The 21471-nt window shown below is 34.8% G+C and overlaps 2 protein-coding genes across 9 annotated transcripts; one reads left to right on the top strand and one right to left on the bottom strand.

Annotated features, from left to right (window-relative positions):
* Positions 1-1876: 1876 nt before the first annotated feature.
* Positions 1877-21223, bottom strand: LOC145730148 (colorectal mutant cancer protein). Of its 8 annotated transcripts, none has more exons than XM_081981184.1 (14): positions 16976-17188; positions 13280-13646; positions 12118-12380; positions 11872-12063; positions 8710-8851; positions 8064-8167; positions 7304-7734; positions 7014-7253; positions 6689-6961; positions 6445-6634; positions 6123-6317; positions 3405-3595; positions 3255-3357; positions 1877-3201 (listed from the first exon to the last, which is right to left on the bottom strand). In XM_081981184.1, the coding sequence occupies exons 3-14, from the start codon at positions 12301-12303 to the stop codon at positions 3115-3117; spliced, it is 2334 nt and encodes a 777-aa protein (XP_081837310.1). In that variant the 5' UTR covers positions 12304-12380; positions 13280-13646; positions 16976-17188; the 3' UTR covers positions 1877-3114. The 8 variants fall into 8 exon arrangements, 6 of the variants coding, with proteins under 6 accessions (XP_081837310.1, XP_081837309.1, XP_081837308.1 ...); XM_081981183.1 differs by having other exon boundaries at positions 13280-13588; positions 16907-17188; XM_081981182.1 differs by having other exon boundaries at positions 16907-17188.
* Positions 19641-20443, top strand: LOC145730149 (mitochondrial import inner membrane translocase subunit Tim29). The gene is made up of 2 exons (XM_081981187.1): positions 19641-20069; positions 20120-20443. The coding sequence occupies exons 1-2, from the start codon at positions 19795-19797 to the stop codon at positions 20433-20435; spliced, it is 591 nt and encodes a 196-aa protein (XP_081837313.1). The 5' UTR covers positions 19641-19794; the 3' UTR covers positions 20436-20443.
* Positions 21224-21471: the final 248 nt, after the last annotated feature.

Raw genomic sequence — 21471 nt, forward strand, 5'->3', positions numbered from 1 at the left:
GTGTATAAACATTAGTTTTAATTCAACGGTCAAACTCAGACTGCTGTCTGTTTTAGTAACAATTTTAGCTAAAATATGCTAAACACATTTTTTAGCATTGAAACATTGATTAAGTTTTTCGTATTCCGAAACGTAGAGGTATTGTTTTAATGGTGTGCTGACTAATTTATGAAGACTAAAAACCCATCCATATTTGCTTATTTATTTTTCAACAGTTCTACCGGATGCCGACCGGAAGGCGTGTCTAGGGCGAGCATTGGCGCACGAGGACCCCCCGCGGGCCAATCGCACTTCCGGTCCAGAACGCATAATCCTCCTGGTTCAGGAAGAAATTATGCGTATTCCAGGATTCGCCTAACTTATGTATGGAATCGACGGATTCCCACACGTTCTCGGTTATATGTAAACACGAGTAAATAATCGATAATGGCTCAAAGTCACTTTATGTGAATGCATATATTAGAAGAATGTGAAGGAATTGAGTCAAAAAAGTGCCAAGACACAGAGGTTAAATCTGTAAAAGGTAAAAATTATTTTAATATTTTTGATCATCTTGATTGGAAGACAATGAACTCTAATCCTTAAGGAAGGAGTACCAGTAATTTTTCCGAATTTGCATTGTTTTGGTACAGAGTAACACTACATTTGAAAAATTACTTCAAAATAAAAATTTTCAACTAATTCCCACTTTTACACATTAGTTCTAGTTTTCAAACCACTGAATTAGTTAACGAGTACTGAAATGGACGCCTAACTCACTTGACTTTTGAAAAAATCGGACAAGAAATGCCAGATCAACAATGCTTAGAAAGTCATCTTTACAAAAATGGGCAGGTAGCTGAGATTGTTCCGTTATTTTTGAGTGATACTGGTAAGTAAGTAGAATTTTGACACTTCATATGCACTCCTGGTAACAAAACAATTTTTTTATGCAAAATGTCTCAATCTTGTAAGCAAGTTCCTGAGTGGTATAGATTTAAATTTTGAACTATTTTCATCTGGATATTTTGGAGGTATCCGAATACTACTATTAGAGCTCGAACCAGATGAGAAAAGGCCACCGCATCATCAATGACGCAGTTTTTAAAACTATTTCTTTCTCCTTCTACAGTTGCCGTCGCATTAGATATAATCAGAGGCGTCCTATTAAAATATTCCCGAAAATATATTGTTAAGCGGTCAAAAAGCCACTTGGCAACGTAGTACGGTTTTTACTTGGACACAATTAAAACAGATGCGGCAGCGGCCAGGGACATTTGGACCTTTTTATATGCTTTTACTAGCCGGCACTCTAAACGGTGTTGCCAAGTTTAAAAAAATGTAGTGGCGGACAGGGAGACTTAGGGGGTTAGGTTAGGTTCCGTTTTAGTCTGGTGTTTTGGTTGTATTGTTGATGGTCGCAGTTGAAGTTCACATAGTGTTATGATAAAAAAACGTTATTTTGTCAAAATGTCTTTCAAAAAGGTTGGAAAGAAAGGTGTTATCATATACAGCCAAGGCCGTGAAATCGTCAGTAACGTCTTACAATTTATGAAAAAAGAAGCAGAAGGAGTTTCCATTCCTTTGAAAAACTTGTTGTCTTTTATTTTCTTTATTAAAAACGACGAAAATGTTTCATTTTACTGATAAAATAATAGCACGCCACTGACTAGCTGCAACAACTTGGAAAGTAACGAGAGCAGCAATATTTAAAGCGAGACGTACAGAGATCGTGACATCATCGTTTGATGACGCCTGTGGCCTTTTCTTAGCTGATTCGAGCTCTACTAATCCATCACTCAACGTCTCTCGAATATATTGGTGAATGCTATATTAGCATTGATTGTTTTAAGTAAAAGCTGAACAATCACAAAATAAATAAAATAAAACAGTCAGGCAACTTGTTAACGTCACTTTATTAAACGTCACAATATAAAATAATTTGCATTGCTTAGCAACCATTGAACTAAATTATAATTACAAACTAATCATTATAAAGTTGAGGATTCATTTATCTGTGTGTTTTACATCATAATAGAACCATGTACATGTATAGGACAAAAAACTGTCAGATTTCTTTAAAAATAATAAATAAACCAAGTAAGTATAACAAGTTTTTAAATGCACTTTTGCCTATTAAAATTATTAAAGTAAATACACTACAAATTGCAATTTTTCTTAATTATATGAAAGATATTAATGACAACTATCAGGATTATACTATTTAAAGAAAGCATCTACATACGTACCTACAATTTGATCTACTTGATGGATAAATTAGTAAAAAAATAAGTAACCAAACATCAATTGATTCTAAGAGTAAATTTCTTGTACTTGATGATATTTTCTTGCTGTAAACTTGGTTTAGGTGTATTTTACAGGGCACAACAAAGAACTGTTGTTAATAATAATTAATGTGGGAGTTTAATTAAACAGTAAATCACATGACTACTGCAGCAGAAAGTCTGATTGATATCTTATTTTGACATTTTTTGTCTCTGTCAAACACATTGGTTTGTTCTTAAAAAAAAAGTTTAAACTTAGTAAATCAAATTCTCTGACACACCCTGTAATACGCCATCAAAATTACTTATTTTAGATATAAAATAATAATAATTAACGTATTGTATATCAAGTTATATTAAAAACTTCCTTCGTTTCCTTACTTACTAACATTATATAATCACAGCGAGGCAAACCTTTTCATCCACCACAATTTCCGTTTCCAAAAGGTTAGATTAATAATTATACAAAGACAATAGCAAACATTTTAATCTTCAGCAATAACATTCGAAGTGTAGTAAATAGGTTATTAACACATTTCAATAATCATAAAGCTGTAAAAAATACTACACAACTTTCACATAATACTTTATCGACAAACGTGCAAAAAGTGATGAGAAAAACAAGAATCACAAGTTTGTGGATAAAATGATTTATGCAAATGTAATAAAACACAGAATTGTTATAAAGTTGGAAATCGTTTATACTGAATTGCAGTTAGTAAATGAGTATTTCTTTCTTTGTGGAGAAGACAAACCATTTGATTTATATTATTGCACTTCTTTTCAAGTCCCAACAAAGTTTATTAAGCAAATTATGTACAACCAGGTCAGAAAATAAATAAATTTGAGTTTACATGGGAATTGAATTTAATGAGTTTTCTGAACTATTTGTAGGTGGAGTTTCTAGAGTAGCTATTCGTTGCTGTAACGTTTGAACCTGAAATATTCCCAAATAATACAAATTTAGATTAATATAATGTACAACTTTACCTGCGCTGTATGTTTTTCTGCCATGTTTAACATCTGATTCTCCATCTTCTTGAATTTTGCTTGGTACTTTTTAGTGTTTCGGTCCACGGTTTCCGCTAAAACACTTCAAAAACCCGTAGAAAACACAAAGCAGAAAACAAAATTGAATACCTATTTGTGTGGTTCAGGTCCTGTACAATTTCCCTGCCTTCGAGTAAACGGGCTTCGGCGTTTTTAGTTACCTGTTCCAATGTAGAAACTAACTCTTGTAATCTAACTTTCAGTCTTGCCTCTCTCGCCAACGCCTGCATTAATTCTAATTCGACGCCTTGGGCGTGCTCTGCGTCGCAATAACCTCTCTCCTAAAGAAAAACAACTTTTAGATTCAAATTAAAATTAAAGTATGGACGTTTGTTCAACGTATATGTTGATTGTCTGCTGATTTTGCGTAATGACTGCTCTAATCAATCTAAAAGGGCCAGCGTTTGTCCTTTATTAACTCACATGTAAAATAATCACACGTGAATTAATAAAACTATGAAAAGTATTTCAAGAAATCTAAGGAAGAATATATCCTGAAACTCTGATACAATAATTAAAATATTTGATTTATGTTTTGGTTTTTATACTTTTTTGTGATGGGTTTACTTTTAGAAATAGTAAGTAGAAATAGTACTATATTAAGAGCGGAAAGTAGATGTTTGCCGCTTGCACATGAAAATTGTCAATCATGTAAAAGCGGCAAAAGTACTTTCGGCTCGAAATGTAGACGATATTTTTTCGACGACGGCTGTGGGGTGGAGTAGAAGGACAATTCACATCATTTTCGTAGCTCGAACTCATTGTCACCGATAAATCACTTTGACGGAATGGCTTTATTTCAAACAGGTATGTCAAGCGTTGTTATGAAAACGCCGAAAAAGTTGATAGGTAGATTGTTAGTAGAAAGCGAAAACGCTCTAGGACAGAAAATGATTCACTTTCTGTGCACGTGCGGCAAATAACCACTTTCTGCTTTGAAATGGAAGCATACATGAGGTACTTTCAAAGTCAGTCGTCGAAAAAATAAGTTTTCAGTTTCACCAACTTGCTTATTTTAAACACTCTGTATACTATCACATTTTTTAATACTCAAAACAGCATGCTTGCAGTCACGTGACTGTTTTTAATGTCAAAATAGCATCGTTACGGTCATGTGAACAATTTTACGACTAAGGATCGGTACTTTCACTTCCGAATAAATTTATTCTTAAAATAATTTCTATAGAAACGACAGAATTGAACAAAAGTAGCATTTGTGTTCACGGTTTCTCTGGAAATTATTCGGAAGTTAAAGTAGCAGCAGTAAAAGGCATTTCTGTAGGTCACGTGGCTGTTTTCAATGTCAAAATACCTTTCTTAACGATTAAAAGGGAACCTAAAAAATGTCACACAGTTTTCAATTATCAAGTTTAGGTATAAAGGTCACATGACTATTTTCAAGCGTAGAATGAAATCTTGAAGATCACTTGACTCTTCTTGTGGTCAAAATATCACCGTGACCATTTTTACGACGAAACGGCATTTCTGTAAGTCAAAATAGCTTCCTTAAGACCACGTTACGATTTTCACGATTAAATGGAGATTTTTCAATTATCAAACTTAGTTATAAGGGTCACATGACTATTTTCAAGCGTCGAATGGAATCTAAAAGATCACTTGACTCTTCTTACGGTTAAAATAGCATCCTTGCAGTCACCTGACTATTTTTACGATCGAAAGGCATTTCTAAAGGTAAGGAGACTGTTTTTAGTGTCAAATTAGCTTCCGCATTTTTACGATTAAAAAGGCTTAAAAAAAGTCACGTGATTGCTTTCAATTAACAAATTTAGTTATAAAGATCACGTGACTATTTTCAAGCGTCGTCGCATGAAATCTTGAAGATTACTTGACTCTTCTTGCGGTCAAAATATCACTCTTGCAGTCCCGTGACCATTTTTACGACAAAAATGCATTTCTGTAAGTCACGTAGCTGTTTTCAATGCCAAAATAGCTTCCTTAAAACCACGTTACCATTATTACGATTAAAAGAAGATTTTTCAATTATCAAACTTAGTTATAAGGGTCACATGACTATTTTCTAGCGTCGAATGAAATCTAAAAGATCACTTGATTCTTCTTACGGTTAAAATAGCATCCTTGCAGTCACCTGACCATTTTTACGATCGAAAGGCATTTCTAAAGGCTACGAGACTTTTTTTAGTGTCAAATTAGCTTCCTCATTTTTTACGATTTAAAAAAGACCTAAAAAAAGTCACGTGACTATTTTCAAGCGTAGAATGAAATCTTGAAGAACACTTGACCTTTCTTATGGTTAAAATATCACATGTCAAAATGTTGTTCTGACCATTTTTACGGTTGAAAGGAATTTCTAAAAGTCACTTGATTGCTTTTAATTATCAAATTCTCCTACAGTTAGGTGACTAGTCGTGGGCACTAATTGGGCCGTTGCACGCCATTGACGTTTAACGTACTGTATTGATGTTTTTCTTTACCATTCAAGCACAAATTTTTCCTAAAGTTTGTATTTTTATATATGTAGACAGATTAACACAATAATTAGCTAACTACTCCAATAAATAACGATTATTAACTGCAAATACACTTGAATAATATGCGATATAAAACAGAAAATTATGCTAGCTGGCAATTTAGCAACAAAAGTCGAGATTAAGTCACGTTTATATCCAATCGGCGTTCATTAAATAACTGCGTGTGAGAAAACGAATTCAGAACGTCAAACTCACTGATGACGTACAATAATCGAATTAATGCGGACGGGTATATTTCTGATTTATGCAAATTTTAAAGTTGGGCATTCTTTTGACTATTACTAACACTGAATCTTACCTTATTTTGCGTAGCAAGAGCCAACAGAGCTTCAGTATCTTTCAGCTGTCCTTGCAGATTTTTCAATGTGGCAGACTGAGCCCTTTGCTGCGTCTCCACGTATTTAAGCTTCACTTCCATGGCGTTTTTATCCTTCTCCAACATAAATAATTTCGACAACAATTCAGCTTTGTCTTCCCGCAGCCCCATTAATTCCTGTAACAAAAAAAATACAATATAATCTCGCCTCGACCTGAATACTGCATTAAACCGGTAAACAGAGGCCCAAAAAGAAATATAAACGGACCAGAAAACCTTATTAAATTGGATTAAAACGCTTCACCTGCATTAACACAGCCATTTCAAGGTCCATTTTGCGACTCTCTTGAACGTTGGAGGGTCTAACGGGCATATTTTCCACTTGGGTGGATTCCAGAGTGACGTAAGTTCCTTGAATATTGCTTCTTTCGGCTTTTAGTTTGGAAACGTGTTCTCGAAGTCTCAATTCGTGTTCTGGAGTCCATGGCTCGTTACTGTATCAAATGATGTATGAGATTGATAGTAATCAAATAAAAAAAAAAACTTACAGCTCAATTGGAGAACTGTACACGTGATTTTGCCAAGGAGAAAGCATAACATCAGAACTTTGATGATGATCTAGATGGGCTAGTAGCTGTTTAGCTACAGTTTCGGCAGCTGTGCGATTTTGTATGGTTAATGGATTTTCTTCGTTCAACGACAATTCAGTTTCCAGTAATGCTAAAAGAACGTCATAAGCTTCTATCGTTCGGTCTGTGATTCCCAAAGCCAATCTCAAAGCTATGGCGTTTGATTCGTATTTACCACAAAGCAGAGCCAACCTAAAGGATACAAACTTTAACTTAAAACTTCCCTAATTTAGTGAAACCTAACCTATCACAATAAGCTTTAGTTTCATTCAAAGTCAGAGCAAGAACGGTGTTTTGCGATCGGGCGTGTTCTAACTTAGCATTGGCTTTCCGCATTTCCAAGTCCAGAACTTGTTTTTCCGTGCTGACGTCGCACTGGCGAAGAATGTCTCCAACCATATGTTCGGCAACGACCGTGGAAAGTTCCGTGTTCAGTAAATCATTAGGATTAAGATCTCTATCGGTTGTTCTTTTCAATTTAATCCTAAAGCATACATACAAGTATACAAACCTCAAATACAGCTTGAAACTTACCTTTCAGCCATTTTTGTAATAGGTAAATTACAAACATCACTCTTAACTGGCGTCTTATGGATGGGAACTATACTGCTAAACTTCACATCGGCCTTATCTTCAACACAATCAGCCTCAATCTGACTTTCCGGCGATTCCAACGTTTTGTAATGCTCTAAACTGGCTTTGCCAGAGTTAAGAGTACTCGATTTAGGTTCAGTTCGACTGACGTTTTGGTCACAAGTTACTGTTTCTTCATCACACGCCGATTCTTCGATCCTACTTAGCGCTATATGGGCTAGACGCGTATGTGCTTCGTGGAGTTGCTGTTTCAAAGACAATATTTCCTGTCTTAGAGGCTCAACTATGTCGGAGCAAGGTGAAATTTCAGAGTTTCCTTGATGCGATGAGTTCAGTTTTGGTTCCGGTAATTCTAGTGGACTTTCTGCCAGCTGAAAAAAAAAGGCTATTTTGAGCAGACAACAATACATTTATATCAATTTCGACCCCGCATTATGTGTCTGGAGCTCTAAAAAAAAGTTAAAATAATGCGAGACGTCTCAATACGACGCCCATATTTCCTCAATTCCAGTCTCCGACTTCAAAACTAATACCGCGGCTTAAGTCGTTTACCGAAAGTCATAAACAAGGAAAAGTTTGGTAATTATGTTCTTTATTCCCTTGAGTGCAAATGGGATTCTGATAAAACGGTTTGTTTGCCTTTAACCCCATACAGAAAGTCAATAAATTTCAAAATTTACGATTAAAAAATTCTACTTACAGGTACTTTGTTTTCTAGGTCTGAAAGTTCGTTCTCTAGAGGCTCCAGTTCACTTACTTCCAAGGGACAAGTTATTGATTCTTCGTGTGCACTTGTACAAGACTCTGAAATGACAACAATATTTGAATGGAGTTATCGGTTTCGTGGTTATAATAGCGTAATATAATTGAAAAAGTTCCTGGAAAGAATCATTCATCAGTTTTGGTTGCATTGCAGTGGTTAGTTACAGTTTTGTCTGTAAACTTATACTTGTTGTGTATTTAATGAATGATTCATTAAAATTCTGAAAAACAGGAAGAAACTTGGCTGTACTCCAACAAGACTAATGGTTAGGATAAACGAAATTCAGCATAGTAATAATGGCAAACTGAATATTTAGTTTAACAGAAAAGTGTACACAAAGTCTCTTTTGGTACAAAAAGTATAGTTCAGATTGTAATCTCTCAATCTCCTTCACTTTTAAATCATCATTTGTATTTTTAAATGCCTTAACAAATGATAAAACAACACTCTCAAGGCTCATAAAGGAGACTGTTAGAAAATTAATTAACAAGACATAAAACCACTATAATACGTGACAAAAAAAGATCTTTCCACTATGCTCGTTTTCAAATATTTACTTATGAGACGAGCAAAAATCCGTTACCTGATATTTCATCCTCTTCCGTTATGGCCATCGTCCTTTGTTGGTGTAATTTTCTTGTAAGTTCAGCTATCACAGAATGCAACTCCGTAAGTTGTTCCTCGTACCTTTGTGCTTGTTCATCCAGCTTAATTTGTAGACGCTCCTGTAATTTGTTAAGAATTTAATCAGTTTGAAATCTTCCTAAGATTCCGGCAACAACCTCCCACCATACACCTAAAAAACCTTGGTAATTAACTGCATTTCATAATCAATTAGCTATACAAAGCACGTTCGAAGTAGCGTCGGTATTTGTAAATTTCCGATATCGATTAATCATTAAGGTTGACCCAAAACTCCACCGACTAACCTAGATTAACAATGGATTTGGCTTTTACAACAATGTAGAAGCTTTAATCTGGAAGTTTAGTTCAATGAATAGATGCTTTGTTGCTAATTTTCTATAATGCAGAAGTGTGGCTTCACAAGAAACTTGCGTCATTACAGCGGTGCAACTTACTATTAGTTGCTAAAAAGCAGAAAGGGAGTTTCTAAACTCCCTACAATACCCCAAGGCTTTCTGGATAACATTTTTCCTCTTTGAAGTTGCATACTTTTCAACGCATTTTATGGATCTAGTCGACACTTTTATCCCCTAGTCATAGCAAAGAAGACGTTCTTTGCAGACAAAACGAGTTTCTCGGAAATACTGATTTGAATTTTAAAATTCGATTTTCGAAAATGACGCTATAATAAGACTAATTCAGCTGTAATACCTTGTAACTAGAGATTTTAATGTAAAATTTACCATTTGGAAAATTCATATTGAATAAAATTACACATATCTGTCAAGGTCCGGAATGAATAATGGGATGCACTCACATTCTTTTGTCGATGTCCGCGTTTCCGCTCATTCAGATGGCTGCCCCATTTTCCAGTTTTCCGCCCCCGGTTTTCCTATTGTCTGACTACCGGAATAATTTACATAAAACCACGCGAAATTCCAACTTTTATTTTATTATAACTTGCGGAAACTCCCAACTTTACAACACTAATGCTACTGGTAATTGTTTATGTCTAACAAAAAATATATCAATCCAATCTCCTAACCAAATACTTTTGTGCACGGTTCGGTCCAGTAGCTAAGAAAATTGAGGATTGTAAATTTTTCATCTGGAAATCGAAAGCTTCGGGATAACCTGATTGTGTTGCTAGGTCGGACGTCATTCAAACCGTTTTACGTGGTTTTGTTGCTCAAAATTCAATTTAAAAAGGCAAATTCGTCGGACGAGTATGAAAAATTGGATAATGGATTGGCTAAATGCATTTCAGTCAGTATGTATTGAACTTTTGGGTGACAGTTTTTTCCAGAGACAAAATTTTACTACACGAATTATTTCCATCATAACCTTGAAACATCTCCTTCACTTTTTCTGCACATCTCAGCAGTTTGGATCGATAATGGTAATTTGAAAAGGAATTTTAGGTTGAATCGCTTTGCATTTATTAAGTAAGGTCAGAAAGGCCTTTGAAGGCACGACTACATCTTACTCCGTTGAAATTGAGATTTAACACCAATAAAACGAGAATTAGATCATTCTCCCATCGGAATTTTTGTTGCAATTAACGTCTTTGGAAATAACCTCATTCGCGGCAGGAAATTAAGATTGGATGTAGGGCGGTAAGCCGTATCGGGAATTCTAAGTAAATATTACGAAAACACGGAATTTCTTCATTTATCATCCTATTTGTGATGATTGAACGAATTGCGATTTTGCCATGTAAAGTGGGACGAATTCACAGAGAAACTCTTCTGTGGGTAACTTTGTCAAGTCACTCTTGTAAAATCACAAAGACAATTCCCTTTGAAATTACGAAAGTGATTAATCTTGGATGTAATGCCAACCGTGACAATGTGCTTGTTTAAATTTATTATCTAAGTGTGAGCTTTAGAGCAAGCTTTTAATCCTTTTTTTTAACATGGTCTGCAATATGTAGTCAGTTTCCGATTTTACATAGAAAACTAATCCAATAAGGTTTGTATGTCAATTTAAAAGCTTTTAAAGTGAAAACTCAGTTGGAGATTTAACCGCAATTAGCTGATGGATTTCGTTAATATTTGTGTCGTTAATCTGCCACGCGTTTCTCTGGCAGAAATAAAATCTAAATTTAGAGACAAAGTTGGGTTGAATCTTGCAATAATAATAAACCTCATTAAGGTTATGTGCATTAAAATGCAGACACATATCTGTGGATGGTGCCAATTAGAGAGGAAATATGCGCGAAACGGCGAAGCCTAATTGGTAATTGTCATAACAAAGTAGTGACAATGATACTAGTCATAGAAGGACAAAAGTGATTTATATGATATTATAGTTAATAAAGACTAAATGTTCTGACTGTCAAAATGAAACAACTATAAGAACATCCCACGCTCTAAAAATGATTTTACAAACACCTGAGTAAACCTATAAAAAAATTTAAAAGTGGATTTTTTAGTAATCTCTATGTGAAATTTATTTCAGCCGAGGTTTCAGAGTCGCTATTGACATTCCCGTCGACTTAATGCACCGCGATAAGCTAACATTGAACTAAAATTAGATTATACGTCTAAAGTTACGGGAACGAAGGGAATTTGCACCACCATCATATTACAAATAGTTTCATGTTAATCCTCCAAGTTATCAGACATGCTAAGTTAATTATGAATGGTTTTCTACTGTTTCTGTCTGCTCATACATGCACATTAGACGAAGCACACCATACACTATGTATAAGTTCTTAAGTTCTGTATTATAGAAAACCGGCAATTTAGTTGGGTAACTTACAAGAAAATGATAAAAGTTTCGAATGTTGTGGTTTTCGACAACTCAAACGAGTTCATTTTATGCGCTTCCGTTCTAATTTTACAAAGTTGTTCCAAGCATTAGACGAAAAGATTGCGATTTTCAAGTTAATGAAGAAAGTCAACACAAAAGGGTCCTAAAATACTGATTAAATATTGAAGAAGCTTTTGCTACTCAATTCAAAGAGACAGACAATCCTTGAAATTTTTATGATGGCATTGTTTTCCAGAAGGAAATCATGGAAGGTGAAAAAACATTATAATACAAATACTAAAGTAAGTGTAAATAGTTTCTGAATCACATTAAACAACTTTTGTCTTTGACTGACATAAATACATACACAAGTTCCACTGCAAGCAACAGAAACAAAACCTGGTGGTTGTGTGATAGTTTCTGAAGGTGTTGTGGGTGATTTAGCTTCTTCCAAAAGTGGTGGCTGATCACTGTCCGTCTTGGCTTGTGATCCAGGGCAACAAAGCCACGATCTTCTAGTAAGATCGCCAGTATACGGTTCATCGTAAGTACGCTCTTCCTGTAATAACATTTCAAGGTTGGTTGTTCTTAAAAAAGTGAACATATAAAGTACCTTTTCGGCTTTGCTGATTGTGTACAAGTGGCCAAAGTTCAGCTCATTCCCGAACGGGCTAGTTACACAACACTTGCTGTGGTTAGTTCCCAAAGCGCCGTAATTTTGAAAGTTAAAGCCGTAATCTGTGAGAAAATTCGGCCTTCCATCTGGCAAGGTTTTTCCGTAAAGGAAATTCGGATGCATGTGTGTATTGTTGATTGGCGAAGGGGAGAGCCTTGTGATGTCATCTTGATGAGGTCTGGGTGATAAACTCAAATTCCCTAAAATTTGTTTTGTATAGACGTGCGATTATTGAACAAAGTGGACTGAAATGTAAATACATGGTCAAGAATCGTTACTGAAAGCATGACAAGCAAATCGGAAAAGACCCTTTTCCAGTTTTCCAGTGTGATTTATGAGTAGCCCAAACTCTCCAAAAAAAAATATCGTAGTTGATACACAAGGTTACAACTGTGATCGATAAATCACCAAACTTAGGGTAACTAAAACTCCTTAAAACGACATTAAATTAAATGATTAGCAAAATCCCTTGATGATAAATCCATTTTTCAGAAAATGATTATTTCTGATCATTTTTCAAGCTGTCTGGGAAAAGCAATTTATTTTAGTGGCAATCACGTCCACACAAAGAATAATGAAGCTCGAACTGCAGTTTTTAATAGAGCATTTTTGCGGTACAGCAAATATGGAAAGCAGCTTTAAAAATTAAAATTTCTACTTCTGATAATGCCTTCAGCGTAATTTGATATCAATGAAATACAACAGCAGGAAGGAGTGATTATCTAGACGATAGATAACCTAATTCATTCATCCATTCATAAAATGCCAGAGAATTGATGAACAGAATATGGTAAAAGTTGATTAGTGTACAGAAAATTGATTGATTTTTGTTTAAAACTTGATTTTAATACTTTTTTTTCTAGAAAATGGATCACGTAATGGTGATAAATTGTTTGGCATTAGTGTGTTGCTCCAGTTTATAAACTAAAACAACGATTTCATCATCACGTCGTTTTATATTCTGAAACTGAAAATAGAACTGGACTCTTGAAAGAATGTATGATACCAATAGTCATGTAACAAAAGTATAGTATTGTATATACATTTTTGTCCACTTTAAAGCTACTGATACAATCGAAGATAAATAAAAAGTACTCACCTGGTGATGTTCTTATAAATTTTTCAGGGCTGGGCGTTCCAGTGCAGGTTTCGACGGGGTTGAAAATATACGTTGTCAAACAACTTTTATCGCCCCCGCCCACATTCCCGCCACTGTCAGGAGACACCTCAGCCCCCGCCAGTTTGCACTAAATCCAGAGTTCACCAAAGTCACAAAATGATCTTGAACACTTTAGTGTTCCAGTCACATTCCACCTTTTAACTCCCTACATTAGCTTTTTGAGTTCCACAAGAGGAAAAATAATTATATTGTTGAGAATGTCTTGAATGTCATTATCGGGCAATAAGCCTAATGAATGTTGTAGGTGTGCAAAGCAAACTTATGCGATAGGGTAATGTCTCCGCACCTTTATCAGTTCAGCGTCAACGAAAAAAAAAATGTTGGTAAACCAATATTTAATTGTTTAATAATGGATGTGAGGTGGTCCGGAAACGAACATGGAAGTCTACGATAAAATAACAACGAAAATCAGTACAAAGGCATTCCATATAGCCAAACATAACCATACGGTATACGGCCGAAACCCATTATTTGGCTGTCACGTAAACCTGTTTTATTCAGCGTGGCTTACAGACTGCCAAAACCGCTAAAATAGAGCTGCCAGTCGTTAAAACAAATAAGTCATGAATTTGAAATGAGAATAGTACCATGCATTTTAAATAAATAAACGATCGTGAAATGGATCGATCAGTCCGAATAACTTTATTGAAACTTTCACTGGAACGCATTAGTTTAATGATACAAGCTGAACACAGTTCCCAGAACAAAGGAACAACCAGCAAATGATAACCACCGCAATTAATTTTTATCATTATTGTTATTACACGACAAACGAATCAGGATATATTATACACCATCCCCCATCAGACATGGAGTAATTAATTTTATAACAGGCAAAGCACTTTGAAACTTTGGGGTACGTGTTTTAATTGCGGGAAATAATAATGAATTACTACAAATTTGGAGAAAAGTTATTTCTCATTATTGAAGTAATCATTAAAATTTCCATCAATATTGAAGGGTTCTTCAATGTTAAAACAAACTGGCAGGTTTCAAAAGACAGTATTTCACTCAGACCACCGTTGAAATGAGTGGTTATGCGTGGGTTCTTTGTATTACTCTAGTTAAGTCTGTCGAAACACTATTTATTTGATTAACATACGGCAGGTCTAAAAGTTTTGTATTCCTTTTACTGTTTGGTAGTAGTTCGTTCACCTCGACTTAGTGGGCCAAATAAGTTATCTTTACAGTTCAGCGGACTCAAATTTCAAAATGCATCAAAAAGCCCGAGACCTTTGCAATTGAATCTAACCTTTGTCAAGGTGATTATCTGACCTTTCGTGTTATACCACACAACCTGTATTCGGGATCACACCCTCGCTCCACCTCAATTCCCTTTTAGAAAGCTCCCAACACAGAAATCCAGATGCCAGGTTATTTTACTTTTAATGGAGGCAAATGGACGGAAGACATTTCAATTGTGAAGTGGTTTATTGTCTTATTATACGAAAGTTGGAAAGCGTTTTAATTAAAACTTTATATGAGCTGTCAAGAGTCGAGGAAATAGACCTTAGAGAACACTATTCTGCTTTCAAGCAATTTGATTAAGTTATAAGTTGAATCTATTAGTTTGCAACGAGATGTGGAAAATGAAATGTAAAACAGCAAATATGAGTAACTAAAGCTAGCAGGTTTTAAATTAAAATCACATTCCTAAAGGACTTGGACCCTGTCTCGGAACTAGCCAGAGTTAGTTCTGTCCTAACTGACCATAGTCACGTTAGGACGATACACTTGGGATCAACGAAAGGAAATTAAAAGTGTCTCACGTTCCTCAACCCTTAAACCAATTGCAGAAAAAGGCTGTATTCTTAATAGTTATTTTAGAATGCCAATGACCTCAATTTAAATAAATAACAATTTGTTCCAAATTATCACTCTAGAATGTTATTTTTATTATTACACTATCTCGACCTTTAACAACATTATAGTATCTGGCTTTAAATGATTTACACAACAAGTTAAAGAAATCCTCACGATTTCAATATATTTAGCTCACGAAAATATTTTACAGGAAATAAGCGAGCAGCTAAAATCTGGAGATCTTGCAGGCCATTAAGCAATTCCTCGGTTGTTTGGTCAGTTGTTATGAAATACTTTACGCAATCCGTTTGATAAAATTAGCATTGCTGCGACGATTATAGGAATTGTATTACTGGAAATAACTGAAATCTGTCCTACATTCAAATTAATCCCTGCCACTTTCAAGACACTCTTGGTAAAAAAACTGTAAAGGTCATGACAACCAATTACTCAGTAAAATAGGTAAAAATTAAATGAGTTGGTGTCTGGCATTCTGAGAGGCCGACGAGTTCTATTAATTTGGTACAAGGCAATTTTGTATCTCCTGCTTTGTGACTTTGACAATCTGATATTCTTTATAAACCATTGATGACAGAATGGTAAACATATAGGCAGATTAGCATCACCTTTTACGGTTAATAGTGAAGCATAAAGCGAAAATCAGACTTCCGCAATAATATATCATTTGACTTCTGGTGAATGCGTATTAACATAACCTTTTACTTGAAACTGTTGTGGTTGGTTAAGCACTTTTTTTCATTTCTGATTCACTACCGTAATAATTGCTCCCATAATATGCCTCTTCGAGTATGACTTGATGAAACCAACACCGTGAATACCCTTCTGAAAATTACCAGTATTCCTTACTGGCTAGGATAGGAGTGCGTGGTTGTTACAAGCCGTTAAACTTCCTCCCTACTGTGTCGTGTACGTTAAAAATGAAATGATAGACGGACAATTAATTATTTACATAAAAGCAGTAAATAGGAATAAGGCCGCAAACACTAACCGGTTTTCGTAGCTTTTACGGAGTCATTACAACTAATTAGCAAAGAGATATATTGAAAGGACAATCATCGATTTAACGGTCTGGCAAGCGACCTCATATTGACTTTCTGTTGTGATTCACAAGCTCGTTGACCCTAGATCATTTTCACCTTGTCAAGTGTAAGTCACCAGTACCAGTCAGAGAAAAACGTCTGCTTTCTATGTTATTTACGTTTATATTTGAGAGTAAATAGTTTAAACCTTAAAGACTGTATTGAAAGAAATTGTCACTGACTAGAAATGTTTAAATGTTAAAGTGATCATTGCTGTTGAATTGAAACACCCTGTACATTTAAAGAATACTGATTAAATTAAATTTCAAATCCAGAGTTTAGTGGAACAACACTAAAAGCAAGACAAATTTGAACAGTTATATGAAGAAATGACAACTCAAGTAAACTGAAAGGAAAACGAGAGTTATGTCATCAATATATTATATCCGCAAGTCAACAAACTTAATCGTTAGAATAATTAGCGCAACCACATGTGTGTTTTATAGAGATATCTAAACAGATGGGTAATGCACCAGAAATATACTAGGGACCACACTGAAATTAAACTGTATCGTTAATTTATAATGCAATCATTAGATCTAAAGTTAACCAAAACTAACATTTCTAACACTTGAACTGATAAAGGTGATTTGGAACCCCAAAAGAATCATTTAAGGTCAGCCACTAATTTGATTGTAAAAACCTTATGTTGGCACCCACGAACCCTAAAAACTAAATGTCATGCGACACTGTTAACACTTCGAACAATCACCTTGTCAGAGGAAAAAAACTAAACACAAATCATCGGCTCGCGACACCGTTAATTAAGTGCCATCATACAAGAGTCATCAAACACGAGGAGGTGCGACCTACATTTTTCCAATATGCCGGCACGCGTGTATACTTTACTACGTCCGCATAGCAGGAAGAGATGACAGGAATGCACTAGGAGATAGCAAAAGCTTCGAAAGCAGCAAAAGCTCTCTCTCGCTCGTCGCAGACGACGAGACTGAGTTTGGGGGCGCCGCGCATTACGTAACTATTATGGGCATCGTTTTGAGGGTGAGGAAGGACAACGTGAAGGAAAAAATTGCATAGATTTAATAGCTGATTAGGTGCCGAATTCCCCCAGGGTAATAGCTCCTTAGAGGGTGACAGGCAATTGGGTGAAAATTGCCTGCTTGATAACAATCAGAAGTCGACAATTTGGGGATAACAAGAATCGACTATCTGCTTCCTATAACTATAATTATTACAAACTAACTACCGACCAAGCATTTTTACTTGAATGGAATGTAGTCCAGTAGGTCAGGTTAACTATATCAAGCTTCATGACCTTATAAAAAGATCTATTGTTTTAGTAGGTGATAAAGCGCCAGCCACACTTTTACCAATTACGCAGACACTGATCATTAAAAAGCTTAAATTAATGGTAAAATCTTGATTAAAATAACCAGCTAAGACAATAGCATTGTATTAACAGAAAGCTAGAAAAGAAACAAGGAAAAAGTATCAAAATAAAATTTGATGGTAACATGTTTCTGTTTATGGTCGACAGTATTGCAGAATATATTCCTCTAGTTGAATTTAATTTGCCAAGTTTAAAGCTTGTAGGAAGTAGAGTTTGGATTTGGCAGTCGCAATATCTGTAAAACTCCATATTGTGCCGCTGACACAACCATTCAGGATTGAATGGAATTTACAATGAGAGATTTCTGAACAATATATTTACAGCAAAAACTCATTGTTATATAAAGCAGAATTAAAGTTCAAAGACTTGCATGAATAAATTCCCCTTGTTATCCACCAGCCAAAATCAACTACCCTACTGTAGAAATTAGCATGACCAAAAAGACCTTCCCTGAAAAGTTTAAATTACCTATTAAAATTCACCACTGAAAAATATCAGCATTAATTTTTGCATGCACTTAATTCTGGAATCCCAAAGCACGACTCAAATTAAGTTTTAAACTGGAAACTAAGCGTCAATAGATCACTGGTAAGAGAGCTAAGGACTGGACCAGACGTAAGTTTCATCCAAACTTGCAGAAGCATTAATTATCTAAAGAGAAAAGTAAATATTTGCATTCACCTGAATTACGCTAGAAAGTCTAGAAAGGGTAATAAATAAAGCGTTAAAGTTTAAAACGTTCCAGTCGCCGACCCTGCTTTGTCTTTCCGTTTTAATGGAAGCAGTCTGCAAAATGTATAAGAATCTGTAAAATCCTTTGTGCGTTCTCGAAAGGAAACATCAGTGATAATTTATATTATATTTGAACTATTAACAAGACGTCCGCCTTGAAGTCAAAAAAAATCGGAAATAGATAATTAAAGATGTGTACTCATTTTTGAAATCTAAAACATGTTTACAAATTGGAAGAGATAAAACACTGATCAAAGTGAATGTGGAAATCCAAACTAATTTATGACACCTCTCTAGTTTATGATACACTTGTTATTTCTAGCTGGAATATTCCACACGAAGGACGGTTTGCATTAAAATACCTAAAATTCCATCTCGGTTCATTCAAACTTAAAATCAGTCAGCCTAATTTTAAAAAAAGAGCAGTGAAAAGATTTATACTGAATGCCAAATAACAAACTAATTTTAGCCGGGTGTTCTCCAGTCTGACTATTTGTTATTCGAAAATTGAGTAGCTATGTATATTTTCTAGTAAATGAACAGCGCACTTGAGACAAAGATGTTAACTTGAGTATCCACGTAGCCGAAACGGCAATAGAATTTATGAGATTCAACAAAGCCATTTGTAGAGAGAATACGGGTGGACTTAAAGCTGTATAACCGCGTTTATAGTTTCAGAAACCTGGTGAAAACCAAACTTATTCGAACTAACTCTATTTTTATTCCAGAACCATTCTAAGCTCTACATTACGCCGGTTAAGTGATGTTTACTTCCTGTTTAAATTGTGAACCATAACAATTTAAAATGTTAATTCCAGTACTAATTTTACTTAAGTGCATGCAACTTCTAGAAAAATTAATATGTATGTATTTTTATGACCTACATGCTTGAAGTTTGCAAGTCAATTTAAACTTTCCTTGGGGTGTGCTTTCAAAGTTCTATGATTTATTAACATCAATAACCCTTGCTTCAATCAATAAAAACCCTAATCCACTAAAAATTGCAGGCTTAACTGTAATAACTTACTGTAATTCAGTCAGTTATGTTATGCTTGGGTGAGCTATAATGTTAAATCCATATAAACTGCAATTAAATTACTCTTCAACTTAGGAGATGCATATTTAAATAAATTCCAATAAATGTCTAGGTAAATAGTCATAAATAAGCTATTACCTCTACTCGATAAACTAGAAAACTAGTTTATTAGGAGTTCAGATATTTAAACTTGATATTCAGTAAATAGGTAAACTTGCAGTAAAATTAAATTACACCAGTTTTAAATTACGGACAAATAACAAAAAAATTACGTTCACGGAGACGGTGACGCAACCACACCCGATTTAATGTTTGAGGTTATGTCCGTAATCCTGTCTAACAAGAAAATCAACATTTTCAACTTAAATAAAAAACCCCCAGTTTTTACTATTGCCTATCAAATATTAAGAAAATGCTCAAACCATATATGATTCACTCAACTAAGCGACTATTCACTACCAGAGCCATTGAAAATTTCAAATCCACATCAGAGAAAATCAATGGCAAAATTAAAGGGACAATCCTGGAAAAGGGGGTTAATTACTGGAAAACGGTGATTAGGGACTACAAAGACGTTGGCGTGTCTTTAAAGCAGGACATCAAGGAAAAACCAGTTAGGTCAAGTTTGTATTTTACTGGAGCTGCATTTGTTGGGTTATGTATTAAACTGAATCCTGATTTAAAGAGGTTTGTATTACCATCCTGATTAATCAAAAATTTATGTTGCTTTTCTTTAGTTTCAAAGCCAAATACATAGACTGTGCCAATAATATTAGTTTGGTCCCTCTAACACTGGCAAATCCACAATCAGTTGAGCATTTGAAGCATATTGAAAGGTGTTTCAACCAAAAGTACATTCGGTATACCAACCTTGGTGTTATGTCCATTATATGGGTGGATAAATACAGTGAAGAGTGTGACTTATATGAAAGCAATTGCTCATATTTGAAAGTTCCATTTTGGGGCATCAGCAGTAGAATTTTGGATGTAGGTTTTTTAAATGTATGGTGGGTTATTTCCAGAAGAATGTTAGATTATGATATAAATTACTAGTTGATTTATTGTAGTGTATTTTTTGATATCACTTACCTTAAATAACTCTTCACTAACATGAGGAACACTTCCAAACTTCTTCCCAATAGTTTTAGGCACTGGACTCATATCTCTTGCTCCAGAATCCCACTCCCAACTATCTAACTTACCTACAAAAAATAACAAACTAAATTTCATGTTTAAATAGCTTTCAGTTACCTACCTTGACTGTTTTCACTAATGTTGTCCTTAGTTGTGCCTTTAAGAGCATCAATTTCAGGTCTTAAGGCTAGTCTCCTGTTTAAAAATTGTTCATAAGAAATCCTTCCCTGAGAGTCTGCTCCCAGTTGTTGCATTAATTCTTCTAATGAGTCTTCCAATGATAATTCCCTACACACTGCTAATAAGTCATGGCTAAAAGGAAAAAACTCCTGAATACAACACAAATCAATTATTTACTAGTCTTAGCCTTACCTGTCAATGTAACCATCCCCATTTGTATCACAGGCTTGAAATAGTCTCCTTACCCTTTCTTCATCCCCAACTGAGCTTGCAGAATCACTAGCACAATCAGTATCTGCCATAGCCCCAATGGAACTGTGCCACCATTAAAAAAAGTGTCTAAATCTGACTGTAGGGTGGAGTAGGAATTCACAGTAATTAATATTTTAACCAGATAAAACAAAATAGTTCAGTGACTTCATTTATAAAAGGGCACTTAAACTTCTTCAAGCAACTATTAACAATTTAATTTGACTTAAATTTGTTTAGGTTTAGAACATAAAACATAAACAATTATTTGACAAGTACTGACAATTTATATGAATTATGGGATAGATTATTATTTGACAGATGGCAGAAGGTTTAAAAAGCGCCATCTTACAATGCTTGTTTAAGTTAACAAGGAAAAGCAGTAAACTGTTTTTTATTTTTTAATTGTAGGCAATATGAAGGATAATTTATCGTTTTTGTGTTACCTTTATAACATTTTAACAATTATAATGTGTTTTTGATGATTTATTTTTTAATTTTAGAGGACAGGGTTTTAAATTTTTAC

The sequence above is a fragment of the Ips typographus genome, linkage group LG6 (genome assembly GCF_016097725.1).
Source record: "Ips typographus isolate SLU linkage group LG6, UJ_Ityp_2.0, whole genome shotgun sequence".
Lineage (NCBI taxonomy): Eukaryota > Metazoa > Arthropoda > Insecta > Coleoptera > Curculionidae > Ips > Ips typographus.

Coding starts and splice junctions, on each gene's coding strand:
- LOC145730149 (XM_081981187.1), top strand. CDS start 19,795: ATGCTCAAACCATATATGATTCACTCAACTAAGCGACTATTCACTACC. Junction 20,070..20,119: donor CTGAATCCTGATTTAAAGAG/GTTTGTATTACC, acceptor GCTTTTCTTTAG/TTTCAAAGCCAAATACATAG.
- LOC145730148 (XM_081981178.1), bottom strand. CDS start 20,998: ATGGCAGATACTGATTGTGCTAGTGATTCTGCAAGCTCAGTTGGGGAT. Junction 20,829..20,888: donor GGGGATGGTTACATTGACAG/GTAAGGCTAAGA, acceptor TTTTCCTTTTAG/CCATGACTTATTAGCAGTGT. Junction 7,735..8,063: donor ACCTAGAAAACAAAGTACCT/GTAAGTAGAATT, acceptor TTTTTTTTTCAG/CTGGCAGAAAGTCCACTAGA.